The sequence below is a fragment of the Notechis scutatus genome, chromosome Z (genome assembly GCF_049901735.1).
Source record: "Notechis scutatus isolate UNSWTSFEM ecotype Mainland chromosome Z, rNotScu1.2, whole genome shotgun sequence".
NCBI classification, from domain to species: domain Eukaryota; kingdom Metazoa; phylum Chordata; class Lepidosauria; order Squamata; family Elapidae; genus Notechis; species Notechis scutatus.
The window spans coordinates 5655585-5669203 of NC_142025.1; the positions used below are offsets into that span (position 1 = coordinate 5655585).

A 13619-nucleotide genomic window follows, 5' to 3' on the forward strand; every position below is an offset into this window, starting at 1 on the left:
TTAGATGTAGAATTCTGCCATTCAGTTTTCCTCAGAAATTTCTCAGAATAACAGAGCTGGAAGGGACCTTGAAGGTCTTCTAGTCCAGGGGTCGGCAATCTTTTGGACCTCAGGAACGAGAGAGAGAGAGAGAGAGAGAGAGAGGGAGAGAGGGAGAGGAGAGAGAGAGAGAGAGAGAGAGAGAGAGAGAGAGAGAGAGAGAGAGAGAGAGAGACTGAGACTGAGACTTTTGGCTTCATGCAAAGAAAGCAGCAGAAATCTTTCTTTCTCTCCCCCAAACTCCGCCAGAAATGAGTCTTTGTGAGACTTGTGACGCCGGCGCAGCCTCTTGGAACAGGATGCCTTGCAGAGTCTCAAAGACTCATTTCTGGTGGACTTTGGGGGAGAGAAAGAAAGACTTTTGCTGCTTTCCTTGTGTGCAGCCAAAAGCAGAAGAAGGAAGTGGAAAGAAGCAGCCAGTGGCCAGGCCAGGCACATGGGGTGAGTGGGGCAAGTTCCTCCCTTCTCCCCTTTCCCCACTCCCCTCACTACCTTGTGTGGTTCGCAATGCAAGTGACACAAGCTTTGTGTTTCTGCAGGCCATGTGGGTGGTGCAACCTTGTGTTCTGCGCAGCCTCGATTAATTGCTTTAGGAGTGCTTTGGGGGTGACATTTCTCAGCAGACCATCAAAATTTTCTCGCGGACCACCAAGTGTCTCCAGTCCACCAGTTGGTGGCCACTGTTCTAGTCCAACCTCCTGCTGAAGGAGTTCAGACAAATGCTGTCCAATTTCTTCTTAAAAACCTCCCAGTGTTAGAGCACCCACAACTTCTGAAAGCAAGTTGTTCCACTGGTTAATTGTTCTAACTGTCAGGAAATTTCTTATTTCTAGCTTGTTCCCTGTTTGAATAGTTTCCATTCATTACTTTAACCTCCAGCCCCCTAATCATCTTTGCAGCTCTTCTTTTATTTTATTTTTATTTATTTATTTTTGTCAATTGATTACAAGATAATAGGTATAAGTAAAAACATAGTTATGAATACATGGATACATATAAGAAAAATAAAAAATAAAAGAAACAATAGGACAGGGACGGTAGGCAAATTGGTGCGCTTATGCACGCCCTCTACACTCTTCTCTACACTGTTTCTAGTTTCAATTATATATATATTTTATCTATAGCTAAGGCAGAGATGATGCGATAAGACAAATAGTCATAATAATGAGGTAGTGAGAAATAGTGAGAAATGAGGTATTATATACAAATATTGTGGTATGTAGATGACAAGAGCATGTTTCTGCCTTATATCAAACTCCAGCTGAGGATTAAAAACTACAGCCAAAGATTCTAAGAAAAGAAAAATTACCTGGATCATGATCCAGTGCTTGGCTCAGAACTTTCTCAGCTTTCCCAAATTTTTTGAGTTTTAATAGGAGATCAGCAAGATCATGACACAAAAAGTCCTGTTCACTCATCTTGAGAGCAACTTCATAGTAATTAATAGCCTGAAACAATTTGATGTATATTGATAATAGAGTCTCAGCGATTTAGCTACGAATGAAAAACATGCTTCAATGAGATTGACAAATCTTAGAGATCTAAGCTGGATAAGTAAATCATATCATCATCAAATCTGCTGCTCTCAATAGGCTGTATGACTTCACAGCTGAATTAAATCCACTCCCATATAGTAAGAGAATAGTAACAGAATTTGGTTCATATTTTTGTTTTTACCCATGCATTTAATTAATTAATTTTAATAGGCTTATACAGTTACAATCATCAACTGATTCTGTTGGCTTACAATCCCACCAAATGTACTCAAAAATGAAACCAACAGGAAAAAATCCCCAATCCAACACAGAAAAAAACAAATGAATAAATAGCATTACATAATCAATTATTCCTATGCCAGAGATAATGAAATATTCATATTTCCTTCTAAGATCAGCTGAAATAATCAGGTTTTGCTAGTTTTAAATCTCAATAATGTTGAGCAAGTCATGTCTCCACATTTATTTGGATTAGGAAGGCAATCCAAATAATGAACTGTACCTCTGTCAATTTAATGAGCTAGAAAAGGAAGGAAACCAAACAAGACTATGGTGGGGAGTTTTTTCAGCACAAAAGTGTCATCATAATTTGCTCTGGAAAATGAATGGCCTTAAAAAACGATTGATTGGAACCAAAGCTTTTTTAAAAAATTTGGGAAAGAATAATAGGAAATACAAGAGAAATAATAAAGCAAAAGCTGGATACTTTGTTTCGAGGGCCTTTCTACCTCATGGTAGCATTTTAAATAACAATGCATCTTTGCAATACTGCATTTCCAATAGTTAATGAAAAGATGAAGTTTTAGCTCAGGGAAGGCTTTGGATTAAAAATAAATGTGTATTTATATTGTATTTATATATCCCACAAGTGTAGTGGAATTTCCCTGATAAATATACACAGGATTGTGTTGTTTTGTGGGTTTTTTAGTTGGAATGTTCAGTTTTATGTGAATATTCTAATTAATATAATAAAAGCAAGATGGCAATTCTACAAGGACCAATATAAATATTTTATGATGTGCCTACACATTTTTCTTGCATACAGGGCTATTATAAAACTCCTGTACTTCAAAATTTGCCACCACATCAGTGAGTCATGTAACACTGAGAAGATTTTTTTTCCTTCCTAAATGTCCTGGGTTACATAGCCTTTTGTATCTAATTCCACTTTAACCCAGTATTTTAGGGACTAAGCAGACTAATCCCAGATCCTGATTTTGACAATGTACTCAAGTACAAATTCAGTTCATTAGGCAGATTAAAGGAAGATAGCAGGCGGTATATTTCCTTGGCTCGGTTCTGAATGATGTTGAATTAAAAAAAAGAAAACCCGTTTCTGAACCTTGTTATACTGGTGAGTGTACACGTATGCTTGCCCAATTTTCCGTGCTACTGTTGCGTCCAGGGGATTCTTCTTCTGAGCTGCTTCATAGACCTCTAAAGCTTTTTCAGGCTAAAACAATGAAAGTAACATCGCAGTTATTTTTGTGTGTGTAATATTAATCATAGTAGCTTTGGAATCCCCTGACCTCAGCTTCTCGGTGCTTGTTTTTCTGGACTCTACACACTCACACTCACGTTAAAGATAATTTTTCATTGTCCCATTTGTTTGTTGTTTAAACTCTACTGATACAGGGTTTAATGCCTTCTGTTAATGTACAGACAGTGGAAACCTAGCCCTATCTTGATCAGTATAGCACTATGCTATATCTATTTCAATGGTCAAGGAATACTGTGCTATTCTCTGGTTAGTTGTCAAATCATTGTACCTGCATTTAATCCCATTGCACAAGTCAGTACAGGAATCCAAGATCCAACAAAACATCCCCTTGCTACCAGCTTCCCTTCCCTTTCCAAACAAACAAACCAAAATGGGAACTTAATTTTTCCTCCCTCTCCTATGTACATTAACCATGTTTCTAATATAAAGGTAACAGCAGTTATTTCAAGCTAGCTAGCTAGCTGGATGATTGAGTTGCTGAGCAGATGAATTCTGTAAGAGCAGAAATGATATTGTGAGGACCTGTGGAGAAACCTTAAGGAATGGGGAGTGAAGAAATCCAAGAAAAAGATTGCCCCCATAGGGATGAAGAAGTATTGTGAAATGTATAGATATATTTTTTGGGGGTGTGGGGTGCTGAGATTGTAGAGTTTAAGAAGAAAAACACTGTGAAGTTGGATCACTTCATCTGTTTTTAGGCAGCAAATGTATAAGGGTAATCTGCCTTCAAAATCCTGATCTGTCAAGCTGCTTGGAATAGTCAGAGGATTAATATTTATATATTTATTGTATTACATACATATGATGGAGGGAGAGAAGCGGGGAGAGACAGTACGAGAGAATCAATAATAAACAATCATTTTCAACTAACCTCTTGAATATTCATGTAGGCATCACCCAGGAGAAGACTAGTATGAGGACTTGGCAAATTTTCACACAATTCACTAGGTAAAAGGGTGGTATTTAAATTACAAGAAAAAAATTAAAAATATAGGGCATACTTTTAAGTTTTCATGAGCAAAAAGTAAAAAAAAATAACTTTTAGATTGGCACAGTTCATTTGACTAGCTCCCAAAAGTGTTTTTCCCCCAAAAGGCAACTGGACTTCTTTTGTTTTTCTTTGTAAATGTTTCACTTCTCACCCAAAAAACAAGGGAGTCCAATTGCTTTTTGGAAAAAGCACCTTTAGGATAACCACAACCTGGATGATTAAGAATCTTCATAGACACCTGCACTGCAATATGAATGGGTACACTATTAAAGTTCAGCAAATGATAACTATAATGCGCAAATACAATAAATACCTGTATAACCATATTAGGGAATGGGAACGCTCTTAGACATTCATAGGGAAACATGAAAATTCTGTCATATCTGAGACAGCACTTTTATTGTAAACATGAGGAGAAAGGGAAGGCCAAGTCTTCTCATTTTAAAAAGGAGTATACTATCCCCAGGAGAACTTTGTTCTTCTCTCTGAACTTTGTCTTTTAGAATACAACTCTGCTCTATCCTTAGAAAATGTTCATGTTGCATCAACTATATTGTCTAACTGACATATCTAGAGGGCTAGAGGTTGGGAAAGTTGATCTAACCATTGTATGTTCTGTATGTGCATACAGACACATACCAGAAAATCCTGCTCACTCGCTGAGAGAAGGAAAGTTGAAGTGCTGCTCTCAAGAGCTTAATTTAAATAGTGACTTAGCACCTTTGCATCCAACAGCTCAATTAACTTCATAAGCAATCATGTTGCTGTTTCTTAAAGAAGGGGTGTCATCTGAGCTAGGGCATAACAAGAATGTGGAAATAGAATACTTCTCAGTCTTCAGGTTAAAGTCAATATTATATTTTCAGACTGTATTATTCAGAACTTGTAATTTTCATGTTTGCTCTAATTTTTCATGTTCTTCTCTATCTCTAAAGTCAAATCTGAAAGTGAAGGGTTGCAAAAAAAAAAAAAGACAACATTAATTTGAGGCAAAAAAAAATTACCAATAGCATCCAATATATAATCTCTTATCTTTTCGGATCAGAAGGTATATTTGAGCCATCTTTTCCTTAACTTCAGTGTAATATGGCTGGTTGGGAGTGATATTCCTCAGCATTGTTAAAGCTAAATCCACTTCTCCTTTACTGAGAGCCAAATCTACATTAGCAACAGTGACACGGATTTCTTCGGAGGTCCCACTAAATTCATTAATGGCATCTTGCATAATCTTCGTAGCTTCATGCTGGAATGTAAAAATGCATGTGGAAACAAAACTGTAAATTTTAATGATTATGTAAGTATCACAGGTAAAATTATTTACGTATTATTTACCAGTTTTAGAAAATGTAACTTCCATATATGTGCTCCAATAACTTTTATATAACATCTAAAAAGAATACCAGTTTATTTTCAAAACGCAGATAGAGGCTGAAGCTAAATATTGGTTGGTGCCAAAAATCAAATTAAAGAGTTGAATTGAAGAGATTTTCCTTTTTATTATTGCCTTTTTTTTTTTACAGTTGTTACCCTTTCTTTATCACAATACAAAGCAGAAAACAAATTGTCAGCCTCACCTGACCAGATCAGGATATAAACTTTATAGAAAGGCTATAACCATTTTTATTGCTATTGCGATAACAAAATCTTACAAGTCTGATTGTGCTGTACCTCCTCCCATTTCTTATAATCCAATTAATCAGGCAGCATCTGAGCTGCTCTGAAATATTACTTTAATTTTTGGACCTAAAAAAAATCAACAAACTAAATGATAGTTCTTGCATATAGGTGTTCCTTGTTTAACAACCACTCTCTCAGCAACCATTCTAACTTGTAATGGCATTGAATGAGTGGCAGCTATGACCAGTTTTTGAAGTTCCAGCTGGTGCAGTGTTCCTATTCAAGATTTCAAGAAGCTCATTTTTGACAACACAGAAATTAAAAGACTTCACTAATTATTCACCAATATCGAATTCACTAGTTATATATTTCTCTAATTTCATTGTAGCTGGTGATATGAAGAAAGCAGTTAAAATATAATTGTATGGTACAATAATTCACAACAGATAAACAATTGAACAAAAAGCCATCACAACATATTAATCTAAAGTTAGTGTATGAGATCTCATTATGAATCAACCAAAATCTTACAAGATTTGATAATCTCACAAAAGTTTGATCACTTTAAAGCACTACTGGTATTTGTATCAGTTGCTTGCACCTTAAACTAGTTGAAACTGTTCCTGATTACTTTGGAGAAGCCAGCAACTGGCCTTCTTAAATGATTTAATTGATAATTTTGCCTTCACTGGACCATAATGTACATTTAGGTAAATTGTAGTCCCATCTTGGCAAAGCTTGAGAGCTAGTACTGAGAAGGTCCTGCTTTGTTCTCAGCAGATATCAGCTACTGCTAACTTAATAGACAAGCATAAAGATGAAGGTTATTGCTTAAATAATACACCAGGCATAAAATTAGTTAGTAATGGTTTTTAACTGTGAGGAACGTGTTCCAATTTTTATACAGCCTAAATTAAAATGGTCCATAAATCAATAGATCCAAATAATGCAATCCCCAATGCTTGGAACAAGTCTATTAAATAAAAGCCCTCTCCCCAAAGTATTTTAAAAACATCTGAATATTTATATCAATATTAGCTAGTAATTTTTTGATCTGGTTTTAAAATTCTTTTTGATTGTGTAGATCTGCACTTCTTAAATGTTTTTCTCTCAGGACCACTTCCCACTTTTAAAAATTATGGAGGACCCCCCAAAACCCTTTTGTTTTTTGGGTTATATTGATGTTTCTCACGTTGAAAATTAAAACTACGCATTCATAGAATATTTATCAAACTACTCAAAAAATAACAAAATAAAACCATTAGATATTAACAAATTGTTTTTTTCATTAAAACCCTACGTTTAACAAATAAAAAATAATTAGAAGAGTGACACTATTTTACATTTTTGCAAATATCTTCCATATCTGGCAAAGATTTTTGATTTCTTACCAACTCCCCATTGAGTCGAAGAGCTTCAGCAAGTTCCAGGTAAATGGAGACCTGCTCACTCATTGTGACAAAGGGCCCCTGGCCTTTCTTAGCATCCCCTTTCATTTGAGGTATATTGATAAGCATTTTTAAGACTTTAATTGCTTCAGGATACTCCCCAGCTTTATTCAGTGCTCTAGCCTTGATGAAGTGGTACAGTGGAGAATCACGAAGCTAGAAAAGAAATATTAGAAGTTGACACAAATAAAATACTAAATTTAAAATGCTTTAGAATAGGAGTGGAGAACTATGGCCCTTTATGACTTATGGACTTCAACTCTCAGAAACCCATGGTGATATTTTGTAAACACTGGTTTTATTAGGTTCTTTAAAATGATATCCAGTTTTATTTTGCAATTTTATGTTAACAAATTAAACAAATTATACTATGTATAGAGCACAGGCTAAGTGGAAAATGACAATCTATAATTAATGCTGCTCCAATAAAACCATTGGAGGAAGAATTCTCAGCATGGGAGCCCCGTATATTTAAGTGATGTTTCAACAGCACATGTTGGATAGGGAAGGGTTGAAATAGAATTTTAAATTACTATGAATCAAACATTTAAAAAAGGGGCTGGGAAACTGAAACTGGGATTTAATGTCAATGTCAAATTTCATTGGCAAGTGGGTTGTTTTTAATTTAATGAGTTTTATTATACTGGTGATTTCTTACATTTTGTAAGCTGCCCAGTCATTTATGTTGAGTTGGGCAGCTATATAAATTTGTTAAATGTATGTATGTATGTATGTATGTATGTATGTATGTATGTATGTATATCAGGGTTCTCCATAAACTTGAAATGATTAAAATGGCAATTTTAGGCTACAATGGGGAAGCAAACTTGTCTTACTAATTTCCTGTCCTCTTCTTTGAATGTGTGCAAATCTCAAAATAAAATTACTGTGAATTTTTTTAAATTCTTAATGAGATCAATAAGCAGTACACATATTTAAATTATTTTCTTGTGGTTCAGTCTCACCTGAAAATTGTAGCTAACCCCTATTTCAAGTGAATGGGCGCATTCTTTGATGTTTCCTTGGGAAAGGTGAATCTGGGCCATCAGAAGATTGGCATCTGTTAATGTTGGGTCTATCTCTAGACAACGTTGCAGTGTACCCTGAGCGGTTTCAAGTTCTCCTGAAAAACAGCTCTGCATTAATGTTGTTCTATATGATCTTATTCTTACAGTTCTGACTGTTTTGAATTCAAAGTGGTTGCTAAATCGAACCTATACATCTTAATGGTTATATTAGAAGGAAGTCAAAACTAATTTGTTTTGTAGTTTTTACCATTAAAAACTGATATTTTTGCATATTTAAATTTCCAATGTGAAGTGGAAAGAAATCAGCTTTGGATAAGAGTTGTCATGCCCCTGTCGGAAACTGACTTGGAGAGGGAAGCTGAACAACTGACAGAGAGTGGGAGTGTGGCTCCGTTGGCTGTGGGAGAAACTGGGGAAGGGCAAAGTCTGGCCGGGCAGAGCAGGGGAGAGGTAGAGCAAGGAAGAGGAATTCAGAGGAAGACCCAGGCCCACCCCCTCTTCACCCTAGGGCATGCAGAGAGGGATGGAGAAAGGAGCAACGTGAGTTGCGTGGCTTATGGGGGAGGAAAGGGCCCTGATTCCCTTCATTAGCTGCAGCTGGGAACACAGTGTATAAAGGAGGAAGCTGCGCACAGCAAGTTGATGGCAGCAAACATGAATTTATCTGGTATCGTTGTGGCTTATCTGTGTTTCTGGTGTCTTCCCAACTGTATGAGTTTTCCCATGCTTTCAAGTCTAAAATTCCTCCTCCTGCCCTGTCAAGTTAATTACTTCAGCTTGGTTTGTTTGGATTTTTAGTTACAGTTTGTATGTACATTGTTTTGGACTGAATTTTCTACAGTTAAAGGATATTTCTTGGAGAATTTTTCTCCAGCCAAAGGTAACCTGGACATTGGGGGCAAACTTGGAGACTCTTATTGCTTATTTGACTGTGTTGCCTTTGTACAATGCCCCGGGTCATCACAAGAGTATTGGTTACTGTATTGTCAACATTTTATAAAGCTAGGCCAACACATCTCGCTCACTTTTTATTTCCTGTCCAAATAAAAGAGTTAAACTAAGGAGGAAGCAATAGTTTCAGGATGGTATAATGAACTTCTTACAACTAACACTAATTCTCAGAATATACCCTTGTCTGAGGATGGAGGTTCATTCTCCAAGCTTGTGGAACAAACCTCTAACCTCATCCTCCACCCGAGCTATAGATATTCGCCACCTGTGCATACCCTTATCTACCACTGAAACAGTTATTCCCAATTTGGAAGACAAAATTAATTAAGCTATGGCTTTAAAAGGCTTGACTGAAAATGTAGCTGTTTATAAAATATATTTGCATTGTAGGAATTACCTCCTCAATAGCAGACATTACGACACAAATGCCTGGTCTCACTTCTACTTAATATGTAAACCAATATTTTCCAATGCTACATTTTAGATATCTCCAATTTTAGTTTCCATAATCTAGGGCTGTGTCTGGAAGTAGCTAAATTGTGAGATACTAGTGCACATAGGATCAGATGCAAAGCTCATGAAAGGAAACCTGAAAGTTTTGGGGGCATAGATGTATATGTTGGAAAAAGCCTATTTTAAAATTTGTTTAAAGCATGAAGACAGAAAAAATTCAGGATCAACTAATCATAAAAAGTTTTGGGAAAGAAACAATACTTATACCAGAGGTGGTATTCAGCAGGTTCTAACCAGTTCTGGAGAACCGGTAGCGGAAATTTTGAGTAGTTCGGAGAACCAGCAAATACCACCTCTGACTGGAGATTTTACAGTATCCTTCCCCTGCCACGCCCACCAAGCCACGCCCACAGAACCAGTAGGAAAAAAATTGAACCCCACCACTGACTTATACAAAACAGGCTCCTTCAAACTTTTTAGTGACTAAATTATGCTGAATTTATCAAAATAACCAACTAAAAAATTATAATCTAAAATCTGTGAAAATTATTTTTATTTGGGTAAGCAATTAGATCAAAACTTACCTGATAAATATTTAACTTGAGACATGAGGAAAAGAGAATCTATTATTCCAGGAGCTGATTTTACCAGTGGATTCAAAATTATTGTTACTTGCTTTAGAAGGGGAGATAAAACTTGGCCGGGTAACCGAGGCTATAAGGGTAAAAAGTGAAAATACACATTTTCCAGAACTGTAACATGTAAAGTGAAATAATTTATTTGTTGCTATTCTCAAAAGTATGTGGATAGCATTTATAAATGATAATAGTATAGTATTATTTACAGGAATTAAGACATAGATGATGTCTTCTTGAGTGATAACATTATTGTATTATATTGTGACAAACTACCGTATTTGCCGGCGTATAAGACGACTGGGCGTATAAGACGACCCCCCAACATTTCCACTCAAAATATAGAGTTTGTTATATACTGCGTCGTATAAGACTACCCCCTCTTCCACACACCTTCCACTTTTGCACTTTTTTTTTTTTTTGACGCACTTTTCTGCTTTGGACAATTTTGAAATGAGCTAATCCAATTTTGAACCAAGAATATGCAAATAGCTATGGAGTTTAGAAATGAGTTTTAAAATATTTTTCATTGCTTACCATTAAGCGTAAAATATGTTGTAAATAAAATGAGAACACAGGAAACGTTCTCTTCTCAATACAGCTGATCTCTCTCTCTCTCTCTCTCTCTCTCTCTCTCTCACACACACACACACCCCAAAAACCCGGACACTGAAAAGGCTGCCAAGGAACAGTATATTCAATGCCTTCTCTTTAATCAAGAAACAAGGAATTCCTTAGAATCTTTTTTTTTTCCCCAAGTGGCCCTCTTTAAAAAAAATGGAGGTAACACTTTCATTCAAAAAGTCTTCCAGTATCTGGAGTCGCTCAGACATATTGAAGTGAGGCAGGAGAGTAAGTGAAATTTGAAATGATCCAGCTACCATTTTCTTCCCCTCCCGCCCGAAGGCCATTATCTCCACGTCCAAACGAACGAGGGGAGGCAAAGAAGCCAAACACGCTAAAAGGATCTCTTTATTTTCCTACACAAGGTCACACCTACTTTTCCACATTCAAAGGACAACCTCTCCTCACCACCACCACACACACACACACACCCCCAATACCCGCAAACAATGTTCTGGGCATTAATCACCATTGCTACATTAACCTGGTAAATTTATACCCTGCCTCCCCCAGTGTTGCTTTTGACGGCAGGATTTCACACAGCGGGCGCTCGCTCGCTCTCTTCTCCGCTCTCCCACCGTTCGCACATGTTGGAAGCACCGTAAAACCTGATAACCCACCCGGGGCTCCCCATCCTTAACCTACAGCCGCCCGCATGCAAAACCTGCGTGCAAAAAGAAAAAAAGAAAAAGAAAAGTCGCCGCACGTGAGGATCTTGAATCCTCTCCTCCCACACCGCTAAGGAAGGAAGAGGGGGAAAGGTTGCGCAGCACGTGACACCCCACACACACACCGCTCCCCCCAGCCTCCCTCCCGGCTGCAACTCAAGCTCGAAGTGGGAGTCGGAGTCCTCCCGGCGTATAAGACGACCCCCCCACTTGGAGGCATGTTTTTCAGGGCAAAAAAGTCGTCTTATACGCCGGCAAATACGGTAGGTCTACAATTTTAAAAAACCTAATGTATTTTATTCAAGGATAATGCTTGCCAAACATCTTGCAACTGCCAAGGCTGAAAAACACTGAGCTAGAGAGAAAAACATTCACATACAGGTAGTTTTTGGTTATGATGGCAATCGAGACCAGAATTTCCATCTCAGATCGATACAGTTGTAAAGAAGTCCTGTAGTTCCTATTGCCATTGTAACCAGAGGACTTGTTAAGCAGGTAGAGGATGGAGTCACAATCACATGACTGCAGGGATGCCACAATGACCACAACTTGCAGACCAGACATAAGTCTTGCTTATTCAGTGCCACTGTGAATTTTTCTAAACTTTTATTCTCCATTCATTTTTGAGAAACTATTTGACATATGGGACCCAGAGCTTTATCATTAGTGCCAGTACAGATACTCCTTGATTTACAATCACAATTGAGCCCAACATTTATGTTGCTAAGTGAGACATTTGTTGAGTTTTCCCTCATTTCACATCCTTTCTTGCCAGTTGTTAAAGGAATCATTGCAGTTATTAAGTTAGTAACATGGTTAAGTGAATCTGGATTCCCCAGATTGCTTGTCAGGTCACAAAAGTGGACCACATGACCCCGGGACACTGCAACTGTCATAAATATGAGTCAATTGCCAAGCATCCGAATTTTGATCACATGACTATGGGGATGTTGCAATGGTCGAAGTGTGAAAAATGGTCATAAGTCACTTTTTTCAGTGATGTTGTAACTTTGAGCAGTCACTAAATGAACTGTTGTAAGTTGAGGACTACCTGTAATTGAGAATGGGGTGGAGAGATAAGGCAATTTAAATTCTTGGCAGGCTTAACAGCTGCTCATTCCTTCCCAAATGCTGTACTGCTTAGGAAAGTGCAAGAAAGAAAGGAGTGTTCTTACCTGTTTGGGACAAAAGGTCAAATATTCTTTCACAATTTCAATTAAAAACATGGGGTTGAGCTTTTCGTAATATTCAATACTCAAAGGAAGACCATGCAAAGCAGAAAAATGAAGTTCTGCGGCTTCATTAAGAAAAGCACCAGCAATCTGTTCGGTCTTATTTTTCCTTGAAGCAATAACAGCCTGCAGATAAGCTAGAACCTGAAAGAGAGAGTGTGCTTTAAAAATGAAGTTAATATCCATGAAATTCAGTGCAAATTACATATAAACTAGAATGTATATAGGGAGGAGTGCAGAATAGTTTCCTTCTCTTTCATGTGTAAATTCTATTTATCTTTCTCTAGCTGGTTGGATGTTGAATGCTGCATGTGAATACAGGTAGCCCTTACTTTATGACTACATTTGAGCCCAAAATTTATGTTGCTAAGTGAGAATTTTTTAACTGAGTTTTGCCCCATTTTACGACCTTTCTTGCCACAGTTGTGAATCACTGCAGTTGTTTCAGTTAGTAACCTGATTGTTAAATGAATCTGGATTCCCATTGACTTTGCTTGTCAGAAGATCACAAAAGGGATCACATGACCCAGGGACACTGCAACCATCATAAATATGAGTCAGTTGCCAAGCGCCTGAATTTTGATCACATGATCATGGGGATGCTGAAAAGATTGTAACTGTGAAAAATAGTCATGTCACTTTTTTCAGTGCCGCTGTAACTGAATGATCACTAAATGAACTGTTGTAAGTTGAGGACTACCTGTACTAAGCAAATCCTTGTGGTTTTGATGTAGAGTTTACTATAATGAATAGATAAATACATTAAACAACTGATTTTAATCATACTCCTTAAACTAAATACCACCAAGGCCCAATTGAGTCTTGAGACACACTGGAGTGGCTCTGGTTTCTTTGAAGAATGTCTCCAGAGAGTGCAAGGAGAGGATCAGAGAGAAAAATATGTAAAAGTCTCCTGGTCCAGCTGATCGTTCTGAA

General features: G+C 37.3%; 1 protein-coding gene across 1 annotated transcript in view; it reads right to left on the reverse strand.

Annotated features, from left to right (window-relative positions):
- TTC21A (tetratricopeptide repeat domain 21A) overlaps window positions 1-13619 on the reverse strand; it is a 56106-nt gene that overhangs the window by 20634 nt on the left and 21853 nt on the right. The window contains exons 11-18 of the mRNA XM_026678902.2: window positions 12627-12827; window positions 10109-10238; window positions 8058-8215; window positions 7036-7248; window positions 5032-5270; window positions 3908-3980; window positions 2878-2988; window positions 1349-1487 (exon numbers count right to left, since the gene is read on the reverse strand). Of these exons, the coding sequence (XP_026534687.1) occupies window positions 1349-1487; window positions 2878-2988; window positions 3908-3980; window positions 5032-5270; window positions 7036-7248; window positions 8058-8215; window positions 10109-10238; window positions 12627-12827 (1264 nt within the window). The remainder of the gene's footprint in view (window positions 1-1348; window positions 1488-2877; window positions 2989-3907; window positions 3981-5031; window positions 5271-7035; window positions 7249-8057; window positions 8216-10108; window positions 10239-12626; window positions 12828-13619) is intronic.